The sequence below is a fragment of the Coloeus monedula genome (genome assembly GCF_965178545.1).
Source record: "Coloeus monedula genome assembly, chromosome: 1".
NCBI classification, from domain to species: domain Eukaryota; kingdom Metazoa; phylum Chordata; class Aves; order Passeriformes; family Corvidae; genus Coloeus; species Coloeus monedula.
Window position 1 is genome coordinate 134,944,189 of NC_138781.1, and position 23,377 is coordinate 134,967,565.

Below are 23,377 nucleotides of genomic sequence, written 5' to 3' on the forward strand. Positions count from 1 at the left end.
TGGCTCAGCTGTGCCTTACAGGCACAATCCCCTATCAGTCATCACTCTACTGGGAGCTGCTAGCAACATTTTCCTTCTTGAAATGGCAGCATTCAAAACTTGGCCCTAAGTCAGAAGATAAGCCTCTTCCATGGTAGCAATTTTCATGGAAGAGGCATGAACAGTTTTGTAGGTCTTTAACTGTGCTTTCCTTTAGTAGGGTTGTTCAAAACCTATGTTTTCAAACACAACTTTTAGGTCAGCTGCTCTAGAGGACACCTAAGTAAACAGATGACTTTGCTTGTGTCATAGCTATCTGCAGTTATGTGCAGCAGCACAATCTCCCAGTCTACATGTCATCCCTGCTACAGCTGGTCTGATGCATGGAAGGAGCTATTTCTGATCCTGAATCACGATGTCTATATGATATGCAACAGTGAACTTTAACTAAAGCATTCTTCAAGAAAAGCTTAAATGTATCTCTAGGGTCTATTAGGGAAATGCTTAATGTGCCTCCTAACTTCCAGTAAAATATGTTTATGGACTCTAGGAAGTCGAGCTAGAGCCTTTCCTTGGCAATGTTCACTAGAAGCACTAGTAAAAATCCTAGACTGAGGCTTCTGTCCTGAGATGGTCTCCATGCTAGTTCTTCTTTTGTAGGATCAATGGGAAAAGAAAAACGGCCTAGGAAGATATACTGAGCAAAATCACTGCTGGAAGACTGTTATGCCTTCCTAGCCAGAGATTCTTCCAGACAAGACATCTGCTCCCACCCACAGTACAAGGACTCAGTATAGGCATCTCCTCCACAACCTCTGCTAGAAAGAAACTCAGTTTACTCCAGGAGGGCAACAACACTACTGATGTCTACCTTTTCCTACAGGTAAATACCTTTGAAAAAACTCATTAAGCCACATTTGCCGTGTAAATTATTTGATCAGCAATCCTTATTTGAAACAAGCATATAGAATTATTTATTTTATAATAAAAAATTCTTGTAAGACTGAGGTGATAGAGCTGCATGGATCAATTGCAGAATGAGATCTGATGTATTGGTATTGGGTAGGAAGCCAAATGAAGTTCTCTTCATTGTCCTTTAAGTATTCATAGGCCACATTTAGTTTTAATATGAGCTTAGGGGCTAGAACTGCCTAAAATAATCCAGATATTCTAAAACTGACATCAGTGCTCACTTTTTAACATTGTGCTGTTTAGATTGCTTTAATGTCATTACAAATGCATACATAATTCAATGTGTTCAACATTAATAAGAGAACCAAAATAGAAAAAAAAAAACATTTCTTAATAAAATAAGACACCGAGCAACTCATACAAAGATAGATGGTCCAAAATCCAAAAGGTATATTTCAATCTCAGATACAATTAAGGGCAAAATAAACCACATGTCCCATTAGGAATTATTGTACTGATAAGAGAGGAAGTATATTTGTTGCAATATTGACCATGTATTCCTATGTACACTGAACAGAAGTCTACCCAGTCTAAGCAAAAAGAAATTTTCCCCTTACATGAGACTATCCTTCTAGTACCTGAAGGGAGCCTAGAAGAAAGATGGACATTTTACAAGAGCATGTAGTGACAGCACAAAAGAGAATCGATTCATATTAAAAGAGAGTAAATTTAGATTAGACATTAAGAAAAACTTTATTCTGAGGGTGGTGAGGCACTGGAACAGGTTGCCCAGGGATGCTGTGGATGTCCCATCCCTGGAAGCTGGACGGGGCTTTGAGCAACCTGGTCTAGTAGGAAGTGTCTCTGCCCATGGCAGGGGTTTTAGAACCAGATGATCTTTCAGGTTCATTCTAACCCAAACCATTCAATTAATTAATGATTCCATGATCTTTCATGCAAATGAAAAGACCTAATTCAAACAAAGCCAATAGATAAACTGCAAACTGTGGGCAATATGGACTCATAAGCCACACATAGGGAAAGCTGACAGAATCTCATATATACGCACTTCAGATTTGGTCTGATTCATAGCCATGGGAAATGGAATATTCCTGTTCTAGGAACTTCATGTTCACAAATTTGACAGTAAATTGCTTGCTTTTTAACACAACCAACTGAGAGAGCAGGTTACGAGATGACCTGCATGAAGGGAGTAACTACACATCTTTCTCAGACCACACATGACCCAGAGAGCTATATGCTGACATTAAGAAAGCAATCTTCCCAGCATGTTATAGAGCAGAAAAACTGCTAATGCAAAGTAACAGGAGAGGTGTGCAGCTTCTGTGACATGTGGTTGGGCACTGGTGAAGTGAAAGGCATGTCACATCCAAGGAGACAGCTTGTGATATGCTTTTCCCTCCAGTGGAAGTTGGGCTATGTGTCAGATAATGCTTCACCATAAATTCAACATGTTGCGAGAAGTTTGGTCACATGTGCGACTAGCACTGGACTATAAGTCATATGCATGCATAAATGTTAGGATTTTGTAACAGTCATAATTAGAAAATGAGATATATTTGCATATATATGTTTCTCTTTCATATATTTTTTGGAAGACTGTTTACTCTGAATTTCTAGAGGCGCTGTTTTGCATTGCATAAAGTGAATGAAGACGATGACACGTATGAAATGGGTCCTTAGAGACTCATAATGTATATGGTCATAGTTACTGTATGTTTTAAAAATTAACTGTATTGATCCAAGTTTCTTAAGTGCTGATAATGGTACTGTGTCAATTTAAAAGAAATATATTTTCCATTATAATATTTGCTGCGATTTGTATTCCTTTGTCTTCAAAATCGCTATAAGAAATCTTAGGTATCTAAGGAACACGACAGTAAATATCTCAGCTGCAATTAAACCTAACATTCAGCTCTGAAGCTGATACCAAAGGCAAAGCCAAGCTAGTTCACTAACTCCAGTATTATGAAAACTTTTCTGGAAGTCAGTCTGCCTAAATTCCTTGCCACATTCAGCACCAAGGGCTCTACGTGTTTCTTGATATCAAACTCAGAGAAGGACTGACCACATTTTTAAGAGGATCAAAACTGAGTCTTTACATCCACAAGCTGAGTTGTATACCAAACTCAAAGCAGAACAGGATAAAGCCAGAATTTTAAAGCTCCCTGCAGCTGCTCTGACACACCAAATTCTTCAAGTGGCTTCTGGCTATCAAAAGGAACAAAAATGCTATCTACAGTGCCTAATTTGAAAGGTAATTTGCAAGAACTGGAGGATGTAATGGAGCCAAGAGTTACCAATTATTAGTACACTGGAAAAAAAAAGTGTTTTCTTATTACTTACAATCTCTCACATTAGTTTGATGATTAAAATGACTGTATAGCTGGAAAGAAGTGTTTTTATACAACATGCCCCTAGCAGGTAGAGCAAGTTGATACCAAAAGAATCAGGAAGAGCATAATTAAAATACAATTTTGGCTTTATATTAATAGTAGACCAATACACTAATTAAAACCAACATCGACTAAACTTTCTATTTACACTAGTTCAGACAGCACAGGAGGCAAAGAACTGTGTTTCAGAAGCATATGTGAATGTTAGAGCTTCTGTCATCCAGGTGCCATTTCTAACAGAACACATGTGTGCTGAACAGTTGGCAAAAGAATGAAAAAGATTACTGCAGATACATGGGCACACAGAATCTGGAATGACAGAAAATTAAGTCCATATAGAAGGTGACAGACTGCTTGTAAGAAGGTATTTTTTTCCTACAAGTTCTTCCATCTTCACGCATGTGCATGCATGCAGAAGAAAGATTAAAAGGGAGAGAAAGGATGAGGTGTTTTTGATATATTTTAAACACAAATGAAGAAAATACTTTTTATTTGGTATTTCTGCTTTCTTTTGGGAAAGGAAAAGGAAGCTAATTTGGTTATTAGGAAGCTCTGATTCCTAAATTTGGCCAAGGCAGACACTCCTCCTGTGAAGTCAGCATCAATACCCATGATAATAGTAGCACCTGTCTTTTGACATCAAAGTTCTCTGCCTGAGAAAAAAATAATGTAAACAATAAACTTCATCTATTGTACTGTTGCTCCTGGCTTTGGTGTTAAACAAAAACACTTGGCCAGGCATAAGTGTTCTTATTTTGGAGACCTGGAATGTGACCGACGTATTGCAAAACGTTCTTATGAATTCGGACTGCAAGAAATGGTATTGTTTACTGTCTTACAGTAAAGGGGACTGTGTGTTCCTATGTAGTCTTGTTGAAGCTGAAGAAATCTTGATGATAGATTCATTACATCTGCTAGTTTTCATCTGGATCCAGATCAAGGTCAACTTCATTGGAAACATTAAGATAAAAAAAAGCATAGAAAGCCAACAAAAATACCAGTATAGCTGCAAGGACAAGGGCAACTTCCTGTAGAAACAAAAGAAAACAAAAACCTGTTAGAAATAGTACCATATTTTCAGATTAATCATGACTAAATATTACTTGCCTTCTATAATGCACATCAAATAACATCACACATATAAAATTGCATCAGGCATTGATGTTTTAATGATTTCTCTACTGTGGTTACCATTTCAGATGTTGTAGAATCCATTCACTTAATGAAGATTTTGGTGAGTCTGCTGTACCATCAGAAAGAGGCTATTTAGCTTAAAAATCTTTAGTCTGACCTAGAAATAGGAGCTTTATATCTTATTATCCTATTCCTTCTTTTTTAAAGGAAAAGACAGAATTCACAAACCACAGTTTTGAACACAAATTTAAGTTATGAATTTACACTGTGAATTTTGATGTTTTCTAGCAATATGTTACTGCTTTTTGCCAACAAATTTGTAATTTTTTAATGAAGCAAACACAGTATGGTGGAAGTCAATGAAAATTGCTACCTCTACCTCCCAACCTCCTGGCATGCAGTACAATATGGAACTACAAACTCCTTCAGAATTGGATCAAACTTTTCTTTCTTCCGCTCTGCAATAAGGCAAAAAGCACAACAATTTGCACTTGCCTCTCTTCCCATAAAATATTGCAACTTGCTGCATCTTCCTTAATTAACATAAAAGAGACTTCCAAAGTATACATGATTTATAGCAGCTTTCAGAAGCAGAAAAATGTTTTTGTACTACACATACTCATTATGTGGCTGCCTATCATCTTAAGGCTGGACTCTGTAAAAATACAATAAATTATTGTATGATCATCCTCTTTATTTTCTTTCTTATATTTCTTTCCTTTCTATTTCTTTCAAAGACACAGTATTTCACATTTTAAAGTTTTTATTTTTCTGTACGGCACAGCACACTTCCTATAGTGTTGACTCTTGTTTTGCTATACAATGAAAGATGAAACTTGAGAAAATTCCTTCTGTCCCTTCAGCTCACAGAAAGTGTGACTCTACAGCTAACAACATCTACTGCTTCACTCCTGACCATCACGATGTATTTTTAAGAGTGTGCACTCAAGATGCTCCAAACATTAGTACAGTCCAAACCTCACTCTCCCTCTAAAGAAAGAAGCCAAACTTCCCCTCCAATTCTCAGCTTCATGTTAAGCTACAAAACAACTACATCGGAACAATCCCAAAGTACATTTAAAATGAGAAGAAAAAAAGTTCAGTGATTTTATGACAACTGATCTGAATTGGTACAGAAGATGTCACATTAAACCTACTCTGTCAGTGGGACCGAAAGGAAATGCCTACACTGAACCAAGACAAGACACCATTTACTGTCCAAGGACAGAATCTGACCCTCTTTGGTCTAAGATTTATTGTGTCCTTTAAGACAAGCCAGGTGAATTCTTCCCGAAAATCACCATTTCTTCCCTTAGACTAGAAGGGAGTGCCGATGGTATCTCTGGTGTGCACTGCGGGATTAATCCTACCCAGCATCTCTACATTGGTGGTGGCTTTGTACCAGCATTGTGTGTCCACTGACACGAAGGAGTTAAAACTGTGCATTTCATTTTTTAGCCCATAATCTGGCATTCTTCTTTGGAACAGCATTTCATTTGCATTTACATGAATGCATTATATAGTTTATCAGAATGTTGGATCAATAATTCAACATATGCCATCTAATAAATTTTGAAATACTACTGCCTAGTTGGCATATGTTCTATAGGAGCATATTCTTTATTCTATAGAAACCTTTGCTTTATATTTTATATGGATGATTGAGATGTACTTTAAATTTGTTTTACCACATAAAAATTGCTCCTGCAAATTTGCTGAGGCTGTTGGCTACAGATTTCAGCTACATTTTCCTCTTAGAATTGTACCATCCTCTGAACTTCATCCTCCTGATTCAAATGATTTGATTTTAAAAAAAAGAACATCTAATACACTAATATATTAAAGGAAAGTGATTTTTGCTTTGTTGCAGTTGCAACACGTCAGTATCTCACAAAAGGGCATGGCAGCATCAGACAGGTTTCATTTATTTCCTTGTATCCACAGCTGTGCTCCCAGACCCATCTGGCCACACAGCTACTAATCTTAAGAGGATGTAATAAACAAGTGACATACAACTGCAGGCTCCATCTGCTCAGGAGAGTGGACAACAAAACCGTACAATGCAGGAACCATTCACACTTGACACAGAGAGCAAATTCATTCCAGTATTAAAAAGTTTTTCCCTTGTTTGGATGCCACACTTCCCACGCTTTCTGCTTTACAATAGCTTTACCTTTCCCCTCCCTTCTCCCCAGTCTCCCTTACAAAATGCTGTGGTAGCAGCAGCAAACTTTTGAGGAACCTCTGCATTAAAGATTTATTTCAAAGGAAGTGGAATTGGGAAAATCCTGAGTTTTATTCTCAGGCTGCCCAGTAACTGCTGGAGAGCAGCAGTTCTTCAGTTCCTCTGCCTTAGTTTCACAATGAGTAACACTGTGATAACAATACTATTTTCCTTGCACAGCCATTAGGAACTGGGTGGCTGGATCAGTATTTATTATTCCTGGGAATGAAAAATCGTAATGAAACCCCAGGCTGGAGAATTGTGCAAGAATCTTAATTTTGAGTTACTGAAAAAGGCAGAGTAACAAAAATCTAAAATAAATGGCCTAACAAAGTACATCTGGCTCTCAGCTAGGGATATGCAGTCTCTTAAGAATTGCATCCAGTTTATGAACTTTTATAAACATAAAGTTTGCAAGGTAAATAGCAAATGAGATCCTACACCACTATACTGTATTTGCAACAACAGATATATATTGTCATTTTGTTTTATACTTTTCAGGCTTTGCTATTTGTATTTTAAGTCATGCATAGAAATGAAATGCTAAAATACTCCCCGCTTGGCATATATAGCTCCCTTTCTCTTGCACTTTATGGATCATCCCCGTCATCTTCTGAAAAATCCATTTACGCAAAGGATTTCACCATCAATAATTAAAGAATATAGAAAAAGTCCTATAGAAATAAAATGATCAGAGGGTTTTTTTTCTCCCTTTCTTTTTTCTTTTATATCATGGCACAGAACACTAGGAAACAACATCCCTCCTCTCAAATCCCAAAGTACAGTCAAAGAAGCCTTTAAAAAGGAACAGAATTTTCTATTTTATTCTCTTACATTTACAATAACATATGTAGAACCCTACCGATTTCAGTTTAAGTTTTACAGAAACTTTTCATAAAGGAAATGCATACCATTACAGCATAATGTAGATTTAATTCTCCTATCATTTTTTGTCAGTTTTATGTCCCTCATGCCAAAATACTTGGATTATGTCCTCAAATTCACCCTGATGGAGCAAGTGGCAGAGCTGGGATCTAAACAAGATTGATCAGAAGATGGGGTGAGGAAAAAATGTAAGCTATGATAACACAAATCTGGACACTGTGTATGGCAGCATCATACCCTACACATATAGAGAAATATAATTCTTCCAGGAAATTTCAGGGCGATTTTACATGTTTTTTAATTGTCCTTCAAAGAGAATCACACCTTTTTTACCTGAAACCTGCTTAAAACTAAGTGAAAGAGTACCACAAATTGCTCTCTTTGAAGTGCTAAACTATTCCTAGCTCTTTCTGAAAAGAGATGGAAAGAAAATCAAGCTGACCAAGGACACCTGTAAAAATAAATATATATTAACTTGAAAATCTTTTTATCTCATATAGTTTTTAACTAAACGCTTAAGGTGGATATTCACTGCGCCCATTTTTTAGAGTTTTAACTAAACCATATTTAAAAATAAATGTTTACTTCCTTAATGCAGGACATTCTACAGCTAACAGAAGGCAGCAAAAGTAATTTATGAACTTTTATCCACACTTTTTCAGTTCTAATTTTTTACTGTAGGTGGAAGAGAGATCTTCTTCAGGTGGAAGAGAGATCATTGTTATCTCAAATAATGAGAACAAGGTACTATTAGAGAGTCATCAAAAACACTCGGCTATATGCCTACAAAGCAACAGGATTCATTTTAATACAGCTAAATGCAAAATAATATATACAGGTATCAAAGATGAAGACAGTACTTATAAAGTGCAGTACTCTGCCTTGAAAAACTATGATTCTAAGAAGGTCTCTGGATTTCAGGAGTAGCTACTCCATCAGCGTGATTTTTGGATGTACAAAGGTGGAGGAATTTCCAGCAGGGAGATGACCAGTATTTATTTTATCATAGAGAAGAATGAGAGGTAGTTTGGTTACAGCATATAATTATATACACCTTATTTGAGTAAAGCATTTCACAGTGTGTGGTCCTTCTATCCTGTTTACAAGAAACTTTCAAGGCCCAGCTGCATTTAGATAAGTTCAGCCTTGAACTAAGATGCCATTTTCTAGGAGCAAGAATGATTGAACATTCTTCGGGAAAATACGGACTTCCATAGCTGTGAGTCTTTTATCAACTGATCTCTCTCCAAAAAGTACAATTTTATTTAGCAATTGTGAAGAATACTTCAACTCGGGCTTGTGTGAAAAGAAGGACCTGGCTGTCAGCCTTGGAGTCAGCAAACTCAGCTCTCCTAGCTGTTCCTCTCCTTCAGGGCCATAGGAAAACTCAGATTACTTCCACAGTCAATGTTATATTCTGAACCCCTGAAGTATCAGGTTACTAAAAGTAATAGCATCCTATGTTTAACTGCTCAGACTTTTTTATATAGCATAAAAAGTTTCTTGATGTAGAAATTTTCCTCCAATTGTATTGATTTCATTTCTGGGACTTGAGGTTTTGCTGTTGTTGATTATTCTTTGAAGTGTTACAGATTTGTCCTAAGTAGAGACATAAGAAGGTTTGAGAAAGATGAGCTACTGCTCCAAGCTGGTACAGAAAATCCTCCTAAGATTTTACTTGGTGCATCTTCTTCACACCTCAAACCACCATGAGTACAATACATGTGTTCAGGTCAGTCAAGGGTCTGATTTTGTTCTTTACTTTGTATGTGTTGTTTCTCCTCCCTTTCATTTCGAGGTCAGGGGTCAAAGCCTGACCACTGGGATAACTGGGAACATCACACTTTATTCATTGGTGGCACATTAAGCTGCTCTGCACTTTGTGAGACACGTAAGTTGTTTGAAGGCCCAGTATTCTGGCCATTAGAAAGTGCTTGGACTTTGCAGAAAGTCTTTGGATGAAATTTTATGATCTGTAACATATAGAAGTGCAGATCAAATAATCTAATAGTCTCTTGTGGCCTTAATTTCTGCAAAGCTATGAAACTGTATCTTGGCAAATACAGTTGACTAATTTAGCAGATTATGAACAGCATGAAATCGGAGAATACCCCTTGCCAAAATACACTAGGAATGTCTTTTTATCTATATCTATATCTAACTTGTTCCAGATGAGATAAACTCTCCATAGTGAGGTAGCTAATTACACAACAGATTAAGCAGATATGCAAAAGAATGACAGACAGTAAGCTCTCACTTTGTCTAGGAAACATTTTTTCCTTAGCTGAATTGATGTACTATGTTGCTAATTCTCTATGGATTGATATTCTGCAGTCAGTTATGTCTTTGCAAGTACTTTGCAAATACTACTTTTAAGATTTTTGCCTACCTTTCAAGAACACAGAAAACTTCATCACTTGTCCCATGGACCACTGATTTGTTCTTGCAGCCTGTGAAAAAAATCTCTCCCCAAGAACTCCCATTACTTTCGGTCTCTGCATACCAAACTCCAGCTATCTGGGGGCAAAGCTTCCACACTTCTCAAACCATTTTCTGCTTGTCACCCTCCTGCTGGCACATCTTCCTCATCCACTGAGAGCAGATCCAGCACCAGTGGTGGAAAGGCCTTCCTGCTCTACTTCGTAAGGAGGAGCAGCTGGACAACAAAACGACCCAAAGAAAGTTCAGAGGCTCCCTTTTTGGTACTGCTACAAAGAATTTTGTCTTATCCAAACACCAGGAGACAAACAGCATACTGCTTTCTCTTGGAGTCGTTTCTTAAGACAGGGGTCCTGCTTTTCCAAGAGACACAATGTATTTTGGCACTGTCTACATTAGTGTCACATATACAAACAGAGCCAGTACAATAGCTCTGCTAAAATATTTAATCTTTAAACATGTTTAAAGAGCAAATATGACACACCAAATACGAGCATGGTCACCCTGCTTGAGCTAACTTTTGATAGTTATTAGTGCTCAGCTGCTTCTCTGACATTATCAACACAGATAAAAATCCCTCATTGGGGAAATTAAAAAGTACTAAATGCCAGTGACTGAAAGAAACTTTGTTACTTTAAACCTTGCATTAAAATGACAAGGCAATCAAAGTTTGACAAGACAAGCTAATTAGTATGCCAGCGATGAAATGTGAAGAATCTCCAGGGGATTGGTTCTGAAAAGTTTTATGTCATTTATAGGGCCTTTTTTTAAGCTAATGTTGTCAGCTCTCATGCTGAAATACACAACATTTGAATTTCATTATCCTCGTAGAAATTAAGGACTAAAATCCCTTCACTATTTTCTAGTTCTCTTTTTTTCCACCCTAAATTCTACACTAAGTCTTAGTTTATAGCAAGACATTTAAGTTCTTCAGGACACTAATGCAAAGCAACCCTAGAGTTACCAATGACATTAAAAAGCCTATTGTTTTAAGAGGCTGTATGGTGCTTAGTGTGTTAGCTTATTGTGTACTTCACAGAACTACAAAAATATTCCCCTTTCCCAGAGAGTTTATACTTTTACATTTATCCTTTCTCTACAATATTTTTATTAACTTTAACTTAGCTTTTTATAATAAAAGGTTTATTTTGTAATGCTGCATACTGCATCATGTACTGAATAGCTATGTATATAAACAAATAAAATACATTCCAAATACACGTATGTGTCTGGTTTCTTCTCAAACATTTACAAGAACTTTGGACTTTTATTTTTATTTATTATTTATTTATTTATATTTAAACTGCCTACTGATTATTACAGCATTGTAGTTTTATCACTTTTTTTTTCCTCTCAAGACAGATTGAAGTCAATCAGCTGCTACAGCACAGAATAAGGGCCTACATAATAAAAAAACTAAAATCCCAGCCTTTGGAAGGTGAATCATGTTGCTTATTACAATCACTCATCACAGGGATAAGGAGGAGCTCTTAAGAGACAGAGAGGAGTGGAATTGGGTTTCTGCTTGGTGTGGCAGGCAAACTCCCTCCTGACCTACCTCACCTCTCCAGGTGCCCTTAAACAATAGATATGAGGCCCTGGAATTTGATGACCAGGGAGATGAGAATGTGAATGAAGATCCATCCAGGTTGGAGGGGTTGTGTAGGGCAGGGCAACCTACCTCCCAGATCAAAACCTCCTCAATTAAGAAAAAAAGGAGGGTAGTAGTCATTGGTGACTCCCTTTTGAGAGGAATGGAGGGCCCAATATGCCAACTGGACCCAGCCCATACGGAGGTGTGTTGCCTTCCTGTAAGGCCATGTAAGGGAAATCACCAAGAAACTTCCCAGCTTGGCATGGCCCACTGACTATTGCCCACTGGTTTTCCAGGTGGACACAGACAAAGTCCCAGCAAGACTATGGATGATCAAGAGGGACCTCAGGGCCTTGGGACAACTGATCACGGGATCTGAAGAACAAATTGTGTTCTCTTCTGTCCTGCCAGTTGCTGTCATACCAAACAGACGCTGTTAAGAATTATTTCAAAAATTATCCAGAAAACAATGGAGTATTTAGGATAGGTGTGGAGGATGAATGTAAAAAAAGGTGGCACTTGGACAGCTGGAGGATCTTAACACTGGACTGAACAAAACATGCTGTGCCTGAAGAGAGTGATATAGGTTATGGGGCTTCACAACTAAGCAGCCTCTCAGGGGTAAGGAAGGTGATTTCCCTGCAGACACTCCAGGAGCATCTACTGTCCATGGTGAAGCTCTGCTGCTGGAGGGATTGAGCAGGGTGAAGAGCTGTCACCGCAAGATGGGAAGAGGTGCATCTTTACCCCAAGACATTAAATACGTCTCGCTTCCATGCTGTGTACTGCAGGGTCTGTCAGCAGAAGTGCAGTTTATTCTACAGAAATTGCCCACGTTCTGGTAGAAGTATTGTAACATTTAGTAAGCCTGAGGTTGTTGGCATTAAGCAGGCTCAGTGAGAAAGATGTAGTCAAAAGCCCTGCTTTCCTTCCCCTACAAGCAAATCCCCAAAGGGAAAGGTGCCCAACTTACCTTCCTTTTTGCTTCAGCTCTGTCAGCTTTTCTCAGCAGTTTGGAAGCAAAACAAATTACTGTGATCTACTTGGGGATGATCCAGTTTGGTTTTTTTTAAGGTTCAGAAGCACAAAAAAATATTACAGCCAGAAGAAAATATTTTAAAGATTTTTTTTTTTTTAAGGCAGAGGCAGAATTGCAAACCTGAGACATCACACAGTGCAACCAGCAGAACCTTACGAACACACCCTCATGACCTGGAGAGCACGTGTGCACCTTGATGGCAGATGTCCTTTATTCACTAATACTCAATTCTTCATTACATATATGATTACACATATGCTTTCCCATTCACCCTCATTTTTAGGAAAGAATTACTTAAGAAAATAAGGAAATGAAACAGGTTTTGAAGGACCAAATCTCATACTCTTCTCACTTGTGAAAGACATGCAAAAAACTTGTACATTTTAAAAGAATTAGGCTGTATACTAAGTCTCCAAGTAGAACATCACTTTTAAAAGGTCACGTCATTGAAAGAAAAATGAAAAGAAAAAGGAAAATTTAATAAGGAAGGAAAAGGAATTCAAAAGGTTAATAATCTATCCTTTAAACAAAAAAGGCAATCTACTTTTTCTCATTAAAACCTGACACACAGCACTAACTGAGGAGATTATGTTGTGAAAACATACTGCATCGCATGGTAATGCTTGATCGAGATCAGCAATCAGGAGCAAAAAGAAAGCACTGTTTCGTGATTATAATAGCAAATTCTGGAAGACAACCAAATACATCATCTGGCAGCCTAACAGCTGTTACAGCTTGGTAGTAATACCTTGGCATTTGCTATAAGCTATAACTTGAAAAAATTGATTTCTCATCTGCCAGAAACAAGAAAATGTTCTCCTTTTAACATTTCTGAAGTTTCTTTCACTAGAATATCCAAGTAATAGATCCACTTTTTTATTTATCTCAGGTTTTACTCCTGCTGCTAAGTTAATAGTGTATCAGTTAGATTAAAAAAATAAGTTTGAGGAAAAAAAATATTGGAGGCAACATAAATAATTGGTGTTCAGATAGATCCCATTTTGATGACACACTGGGTAGTAGATAACAGAAAATATTTCTAATTGCCCTCCTTGCTTATATTCACAGCCGTGATCAAAAGTAATTGTTATACTTCATACCTGCCTGAAAAGGGTACATTTTCAAAATAAAGTTTAGTACCTTTCCATATGTTTTGCTGTTAGCTAAGCCTTCTTTTTCCAAGTCAGAGGCAGTACATGAGGATACAGACTGAGACAACAATGCTGAGAATTAACAATACTTAAACCCAGACTTCAAATTACTACTGGTATAGGATCAGAAGAGGAACTCTGGAGATGTTTATTGTAATTTGTCTAACTGTATGAAATAGTTAAAGAACTTGTTCTGTGTGTAGACAGGCTCCCCAAAACCATCAATTTTCTAAGCACAGTACTTTAAACCTTAAAGTACACATGCATCATAACAAGGACATAGACTATGTAAAATCTTTCAGCACTTCAAATATTCAAGTCATTTTAGGGTTAAGTAAAAGCAATTCATCATAAATATTTTAGATTCTAGCATTCTACTTAGATTTTGAAGTGTCATAAACAATATCTCTCAGAAGTCAATATTCACACAGTACATCTATGGGGAAAAGAAACAAACAAAGGTGGTTTGAGCTATCAAAGAGGTCTCTACCTTTACGCCTAGTGCAGTTTTCTTGGCCTCCGCTTTTAATCTTGTAGCTCTTAACATAGGCCTGGTTTTCTTATAATCTTGTTTCCCTAGAGAAAAAAGCATATTTAATGAAAACGCAGCAAAAAGAACATAAAGAAAGTGAGCATTTATTTCAGTTGAAAAGTCAGGTTTAACACATTAAAAACATCCCACACTCCAGCATTTTAAACAACAGCTACTCTGTAACACAGGGACTCAATCTGTGGAACAACCATCCTTAACACAAACAGTGATAGCACAAGATCCAACAAATCAGTGTAGAACCTGTTACTCCACAGTGACATCAAAATACAACTATGGATAGATATCCACTGGAACAATGTTTAATAAATTGCTCCATAGGAATCAGCCAGCAAATACATAGATTAAGGGTGGATGATGTTTTTCCCTCTCATTGAAATCAAAAGTTTTCATTAGAATTTTTCTTGGTTAGTCATCTCTAATGCATATACATAAATGCGCAATACAAGACATTCTAGTGAATGTAAACATTTATAATTCTGAACTGGAACATTACTTGCAGGCATCAGAACTCAGAGATATGGAGATCAGTCTAAGTAAACACTAATAACACCATTGCTTGACACCATCTGCTTGTAGAAACACGTTACACAAAATCTTCTAGAACTTTCTACAGGGACTATCTCTTGCAGTCACAGAGGGCAGTCCAGGGCTTGACTACTGTGAGTCCAGATGAACTGAGTTCAGAGGAGGACATGTAATTATTCAAAAATGGTAGAAATGGTATAAATCATTTATCTCAACTAAATAACAAAGCATAAAACACTTGGTATCTCTCAGGGATATTTCTGCTGTCTGAAAGGCCTGTTAGTATTGTATTATGAACTATTAACCATACCTTATTTAAGTTAACAGATGTCAAGGTACAGATACAGTCACAAAAGGAGAAGAAAAAGAGGATCTGTGAAGAAACTGCTCCAAGGGATAGAGCCTCAGTACAACTGCTTTGGTTTTTTTAAAAAGTCCTTTTCATTTTTTCACTCCTAATGCATACATATCTTTTTTTTTTTTTTTATGACTAATTCCAAAGCCAAGCTTTAAGGCGTAAAGCAGAGTGTCTGGCCTTTTTCAGATCACTAAGTTTACCTATTTGTACATTAGCTTTCATTACTGCTACAGTCAAATAATTTAACCTTTCCTCTATAACTTTGTCCAGTGGTTTTGTATACAAAAATCCCATTTGTCCAAGCAGATGTGATTTTACATTCATAATCAATAATGCAAACTTCTCATTTTATGGCTACCTTCAAAACTGGGATATTATAGTGTAGTGATGAAATTCTGAAACATGAATGTCTTCTCCAGTGATATACTGGATTCATGGAAACACACTTCTGACTTCATCTACTGTTTGTATCACCCTGCTCATACTCAATACAAAGATTGTCTGTGTAGCATACTGTGAATGTTGATTACAAATTTGCTTTCATTATATAATCTCTCCTCAGTCCTATGGATTATATATTGTGAAGGTCTCCATATTATTCTTTGGTCAGATACTATTCATAAAAGACTTGAAATAACTTAAAATACTCAATGACAAATGGAAAAATAACCGAAACCATATGTATTAGGAACAAAAAAAAAAAAGGCAGCATATAGCCAAGGAAACTTAGAGGATAGAGTAAAGAAAGGATGACAGAAAGATGATTTATGTCAGATGCTCCTATATATTCATCTAGCCAATACATCTTTTAAGCAGGACAGGACCACTGCAGCATTATTTTTCAGAAGTCAGTAATATCTGATAATAGGATGCATCAGGAGCACAGTAATTTTTTAGAACATTTAAGGAAAGAATTGCAGAAAACACAAAAATGGCTAAGTCATGAGATTAAGCCAGCCAGAGAGAGAATGTGTTTCTGCTCCCTGAAGTCCTGCACTCATACTTTTGCCATGAAATAGTTAAAAGATCTTTCAAAATTTCCATTACAAATGGAAGTTTATTACTCATAAAAATACACTCCAGGCTGAAATTTGGCATAGACACACCCTAGCCTTGAATTTTTTTGTTTGTTTGTTGGGAGCCAACTTTCATAAGTCATGCAGCTGTTCTTACTTACTTGTGAACAAACTATAGAAATGTATCAATCTGAAATGTTTTAAGCATGAAAAATAGCTTAGTTTGGAACTATATAACTGACAAGCACTAAATTCAATCTCAGTTCTCGTAATTCAGGTTTGCTGCTCTTCCATCAGGGGTAAATGAAACAAGACGGTCAGAGATTTCCCTTCCAGTGATGCAACAGCATTAGATAATGAAAACTAGAAAGCTTGGTAAGGTCCTTTAGGAATGGGACACAAGTGAGCTAGTAAAACCCATCTCCCTTTCCTCCCATTGCCCATTCTCCCTCCTCCACAGCTCAAGTGTGAAGGTGACACGAGCAGGGGAAAATACTGCATAGAAGACCCAGTCGGTGAAATACATCTATGGGCAGGACCATGTTTATTCATCCAAATGAGAAAGCTTATTGGTACTCTTTCCCTTGGTTTCAGGCACCCTGCTGCTCCTTATTCCAGTATCATGGCAACAGCTAAGACTGGATTCTTCTTATCTAGAGAATACTTCCAGATTTATATGAAGTCTGATATGAATCACTTACTCTCCTATAACAAACAGGCTATTTCAATGATGACTCTAGAGCTGGTAGTTCTCCAAATCCATGCACCTGCCATTAATTTACCACTCTCCTTGCTAAACGTAATAGCCAAAAGGAAGAAAATATGGTAGGGAAACAGTCTGAGTCCACCAAGTGCAAAAGTTTAAAAAGGGCATCTGTGGACTTCTTTGTAATGAAAACCAGATTCAGAAATCGTACTAGAAGACTCTTAAAACATGTGAACTTTCTGAGGCCTTGGGAAAGACATCTGAACTACAGGACTATAAAGAACAATGAAATGCAAAGCTCCTACCACATGAATACTAATCATTACCACCTGAAAAACAAGCAGAAAAAAATTATACAGGCTCCCTACAGCCTCCCTTCTTTTGGGCTTGCAAATTCAACCAGTTGGGATAAGTATATTCACACTCTCAATGTCTTCTAGTTTTATCTCCCTTGTCCTGCAAGCTGTCTTGTACATTTATCTGTCAGAGACATCAGTTTAAGCTAGTTCTTCTTCTCAGGAAGTGATCATCAAAGCCAGTTGAGACAGACTCATCAGACAAAGCCCCATTTGTCTGCTTTATCCAATGCCTATCTGAGACACCAAGTTCTCCTGATGGAATATATAAAGGCAAGAAGAAGCCAAAAAGAATTGGAAGATGTCCAGACTAAATCTTACTTTTTGTATTGCTTAAACAAAATCCTTACCTCTTTGACTGGTCATTATTGTTACCAATTTGTCATCTCTTCTCTCAAACTCTAAACTTTAGTGCCAGTTTTCCTTATTTTTTTTTTTATAACTACCCCAATTTATTTATTTATTTTTGAACAAATGTACTACTTCTTTCCTTTTTCAGGTCCATCACTTCCTTTCCATTTTTAAGGCCAAAGACGTACTCCATGATAAGACTAAACTATTTATACTGACTACAGCTCTCTACTTCCTGACAGTCCCTCCAAAGATTATTTTACTAGATGTAGGATTAGAAAAGGGTGACCATAAGGGTGACATACAGGGAGCTTTTTAGCTACTAAAACAGCTATATTGTGAAAAATGACAAAGGGTGCATCCTTCAGAGTGGGTATTAGGGATTCATACAATATGCAACATGAGTTTGTTTTTCTTCATGTAACTAGGAATAAATATCTATAAATTTTGCAAGATTTTTTTTATTTAACTCTGCTTACAAAGGAAATTGAGATCCCATACATCTTCTATTGAATAATTTTAATAACATATTAGAGATGACCTGATCTTGTATATTCCGTATTCTTTTTAATTAAAACCTCCAATGACATGATGATAAATGCAAAACTTAAACTAAATAATATGTATGAGCTAGACAAGTTCATTAAGTTCTGGGTTAATTTTTTTTAGTCTACAGAAATACTGTGACACTGCCAGGTAGTATGCACAACACTGTACTTCTGCATGCATACCAAGCTCCTTTATACATGTAACTGAGAATGCAGTATGTTGATGAACACTGTATTTCAGAAAACTGACTACATTTACGATTGTGTTTAAAGATGTTGCTGTTTAAGACACAACCTGAAAAAAATCTACAGAATAACTTCATGAGAAAAATAATTGTATTTCCAACCCTTCTAGATATTTACTCTTTCATTCTAACAATAGCTCATTACTGGAATTGAATAACAGACTAAAGACTGCCTCTCTGCTTTTCAATTCATCAGGCTTAAGCAGAAACAGGACTGCATCTTTGGCCTTTGTTGATGCTGCTGTCCAAGCTTATTATCATATGAATATCTAGTTATTGTTTTATAAATGTTCACATTTCAGGAGCTCCCTGCTTTCTTTTCTCTCAGCAGACTTTACAATATCCACCTTCATTATCATCATGTGGCAGCATTGCTCTTCGCCTGCATTTGCTACTTTAAAAATTAATGCACTGCTATTTTCTGAATACTGTACTGCGTAAGCTGCTTATGAGTACATTATGCTATCAAGCAAGCACATGCAGAAAAGCTTCCTAAACTGTTATTCTTTCAATGAAAATACAGCTGGTTCTGCTTCAAAGGCACTTCTTTTCACCTGCAAATGGACTTGCTTCTACACTTATTCCTCAATTCATTGTCTTTTATTTGTGTCTGCAAATCTTTAATTGCCTTTAATTAGAAAGAAGTAAATTCAGTGCTTTAATCTTGCAAATACATTCAATCATAATTCTGTCTGGGATGAATACCAAGTTCTATTCACTAACTGATCTTTATAACAAAGGTATATAAATTTATTGTCCGTTTATATAGACCACACCAATTAAGCCACAATGGAAAACCAAATAGATAAGAGTCAAAATATTTGAAATGAGAAATGTGCAATCTAAATTTAATTACTCAGACAAATAATTTAAAGATGAGTTATTTACAGCATGCCAAAAAACCTGACAGATAGTAAAATTTTTTAATCAACACTACAGATTTAAAATTCCTTTCAACACTTTCACTATAATTTGTAACAACCAGCAAACTGCTGTCCTGAATTTTTCTGTACTGGTATTATATCCATACTGAAAACATTAGTAAGACATTTTCCATACATTAGCAATCCATTTCATATGTTAAAGTACTGTTTAAGGTGCAATAAAACTACAACTAGAGGGTAAATTTTAGTTACCGGTAGTAGTTTAACTAAAGTACCTTACTGTAACTGATACTGAAAACTATACTAAAATATATACATAGCTAATTAGAAACTAGAGACAGATTGTGGAAAGATTTACTGACAAACTGCAAGTGTGAAATCACACACCCAGTTAAGCTGAAATCAATTTGTTTATTATGATTATTGATATGAATTAGTGAAGGTTCCAGGAACTCTTCACAAAACCCCACAGAACATAGAACAGGAAAATGGACCTCTGGTCTTTTCAGGGTTTCCACAGTCTGACTTCAAGCATCCCGTCCTCTTCCCTGCAGTAACAGGAGAATTAGATCTCACTGGCAGGGACAAAGGCCCAAGATGGAGGAAGGTTCAGTCATGCTGTCCCTCCACAACCTCCTTATATGAAAGACACAGAAGGTCACACCCATTAAACCTGATTTCAGTTTTAGGTGATTGCTAGTTTAGGTCTCTCTTTACTTCTCATAGACAGATTTCACCAAAGAGTGAGTGACAGCAGTCTAGCACAGACTAAAGTACTCCCTGGTGCTGCCTGTTTTACTGTCAACAAAAACTAGAGATGTTCAGAACCCAAGTCAGTTGAAGTACTGGCTTCAACTCTAAGGTTAAGCAGAATAAATATGAACCAAGGAAATAGCTCTAAGGGACAAGTGGAGAAGAAGTATCAGTCCCTACATGACTTTATCTTGATTCAAGACATTTGCAGGCATGGTCAAATTACCTTTGAAGTAATTATCTTGAGTATTACTAGTACTATAGAGAGAAAATCATAGAGCCATGGAAGGGACTGTAAATTGCACTGAAAACCACAGTCTGAATTCCATCCCTGCTCAGCTGTGACATGGTGGTTCCCAAGCTAGTTAGCTGTGCCTGTGCTACAGAGCCACTGCACTGAAGATGCACACTGCTACTTCAGAACAGCTCCTGTATACCAGCTATGGTTCTGCTTTAAGCTACAGTCTTGGGGTACAGGTTAGGTTAGAAGACATTTCTGGGGGTCTTCTGCTCAGAACAGAGCCAATTTCTAAACTGTATTCAACCTGAAAAGCAAGGGAACTAGTATAGCTGAGCTTATCCAGTTAAGTTTGGAGTATTTCCAAAGGTAGAGATTCCACAACCTCCCTGAGAAACCCTTCCCAATATTTGACCATCCCTCTGGTAAAAATATTTTTCACCTACCTACTGAGAATTTTCATGTTCTAACTTGCTGTTCCTACCATTGTGCACCTTTGAGAAAAGTTAGGCTTCACCATGTCAGTAGCCTCCTATTAAGTATTTGTACATGGCAGTAACATCTCAGCTGAGCTTTCTCTTCTTAAAGCTGAAAAGACAGCTCTCTCAGCCTCCTCTTGTACATCCTGTGCTCCAGATGGACATCCTGACCCTTCACTGGACTTACTCCAGTATGTCCACATTCTCCTTGTTTTCTTGTGGATGAGCATGGCACTTGCCTTTTTCAACCATAAGGGAACCACTTCTGTGGAACCAGCTAAATGGCTGACAACTGAGGGAGAATTTAGCCATAAAATCATATTGCCTGAAATACCTTAATGAAATACCTTGCAATGGAACTAAAGTGCACCAAAGGAATTCAGTAGGGTCTGTAAACAGCTAGTCAATGGACTAAAAGCTTCAAATCAGTTTGCACTATCAGCAATTCTCTATCAAACTTTAGAGTAGTTTGTTTTTTAGTAGGAGGGAAGACAAACATTTATTTTCTTACATGCCCTGGGACTCCAAAACTGAGCTCTATAATCTCATACATAGTAGTACAACTTTTCTTTAAGTGCCTTTCTAAACACCAGCAAGTTAGGTGTCTGGCATGGGGAAAGAAGTGTTTTCTAAAGTGATTTGTAACAACATCAAAAAACAAAGAAGTACCTACTCACCTGCCTCCTAAGGTGCAATAACAAGTATTTAATTCTGTGATCTTTGAGAAATTTTAAACCACTCATTGTATAGTCACTGAATAACAGAACTTCAACCCAGTGAAACTCCGTGAAATTCTACTCTCACACACCACATCTTCAACATGCCTGCTTCATTCTGGAAGCAACTATTTATTTAGGATTTTGAGGAACCTCAGAAAAACAAAATTCCATATGAATTTCAGGCCTAACTTCAGTAAAAGTCAGTTGGTAAACCACACATCAGCAACGGTTTTATAACCTATGTCTGAGAACTGGCAACACAGCCCTAGCTCACATCTTTGGAAACTAGATCAAGCTCTCAAGTGTTTATTATTGGGGTCTGTGTTATTAGTGTCACACAGATAAATTCAATGACTATTCTCTTCCTGAGAAGCAGAAGTGAGATTTTCTTATTTTTAATTGCTGTGATTCCAGAGGGAGTTTTTGGAGTCTCAGGTTAACAGAAAGATTTTTACATGTCTTATACCTACACAAGAGTGTGTCTGTACTCACAAAAGGCATGAAAACCCCCCACGGCCTCTCTATTTTATTCAGGTTTAATGGCAGCTCAAATCACTGACCATTTTTCAATCTTGAGAGACGGAACAGCTTGACACTAATAATACATTTGCAAAGGACACATCATCATTTAACACAACATTAAGTGCTCAGGGACAACTTTTTACCGTAGACACAATGTGCTCTGAGCTCAGGGTTGACATTTAATGCTACAAAGATAATCCAGCCAGTCATTCATGAGGGGTAAATTAATTTTCAAGCAACTATATTTCAGCTTTAAGCCAACAAGAAGGATGAAGAATGAAGGGTGAATAACTTCATTTTATGCTGCATGCGAGATTTAAAAACCCCAAAATATAATGCATTCTTAAGTACGTCAAAATATACACATTTAATTATTGCTATCTTTCCCTGATTCCAAACCAGAAGTCTGGTAATATTTGTTAAATATAATATTCTGACTGGAAGCAGAAAATCCCTCAGAATTTTCTATGAGTTGCCATGAAAAGCAGCATTTCATTAAAAAAAGGTTTACATTTAAAATTTGTATTCCACTTACTTTGATTGTAACAAGATTCTTCTTTAAAGGAATATTTTAAAAAAATCTACATAAGTATTAAAGAAAATAAATTCAGGAAACCAGTTATCAATAATGTACAGAACAAAAAGTATCAGCAATACTTTAAATCAGCTAATTATTCAGGTAATTTTTTTCAATACCTGTACAATATACTCAACTGCAAGACTATAATAAAAGATCTGAATAACAGCACTAAAAATATTGATGCTTACTAGTACTATTTGATAGGCAGTCCTTTTTCATGCCTTTCAGTGCTAAACTATCTGTTGCAATCTTGTGCTTGCTTAAGTCCAACAGGTGCATGCCTATAGCCATTAAAAAGTAGTGGCTCCATGTAAAAGGAGCCACACAACGGCAGCTCTCCAATTAACCTTTCCAACAATCTCATTAACATTTCCTACTCAAACAGACAACTGTGAAAACCTTAAATACCTTTCTTAAAAATAAATTAACACAATTCATTTGAAACAGATCACTGAGTGGGTGTTTCGTTTTTCTTCTCCACCTACAAAATACATACATATATTATTTGTATGTGCATGTTGTTTTGAGTACACTTTTACTGCTTTGCTATGGAACAACTGCTCGCAGTTACACTTTCATATAAACAACCTTATTTTAGTATAAATTCTGAAAATGATAAAACCAAACCAAAACGACTACTGCAGAGAGAGAATATTTACAAGAGCATGTAGTAAGAGGACAAGAGAGAATGGCTCCAAACTGAGAGAGAGTAGGTTTAGATTAAATATTAGAAAAAAATGTCTCTACTGTGAGGGTGGTGAGACACCGGA

At 36.8% G+C, this 23,377-nt stretch overlaps 1 protein-coding gene across 1 annotated transcript in view; it reads right to left on the bottom strand.

Annotated features, from left to right (window-relative positions):
- Positions 1-4,222: 4,222 nt before the first annotated feature.
- Positions 4,223-23,377, bottom strand: part of TRIQK (triple QxxK/R motif containing) — a gene marked incomplete at its 3' end in the record, with an annotated part of 37,918 nt that continues 18,763 nt past the window's right edge. Inside the window, exons 2-3 of the mRNA XM_082282257.1 lie at positions 14,265-14,350; positions 4,223-4,336 (exon numbers count right to left, since the gene is read on the bottom strand). Coding sequence (XP_082138383.1) covers positions 4,223-4,336; positions 14,265-14,350 — 200 coding nt within the window. The remainder of the gene's footprint in view (positions 4,337-14,264; positions 14,351-23,377) is intronic.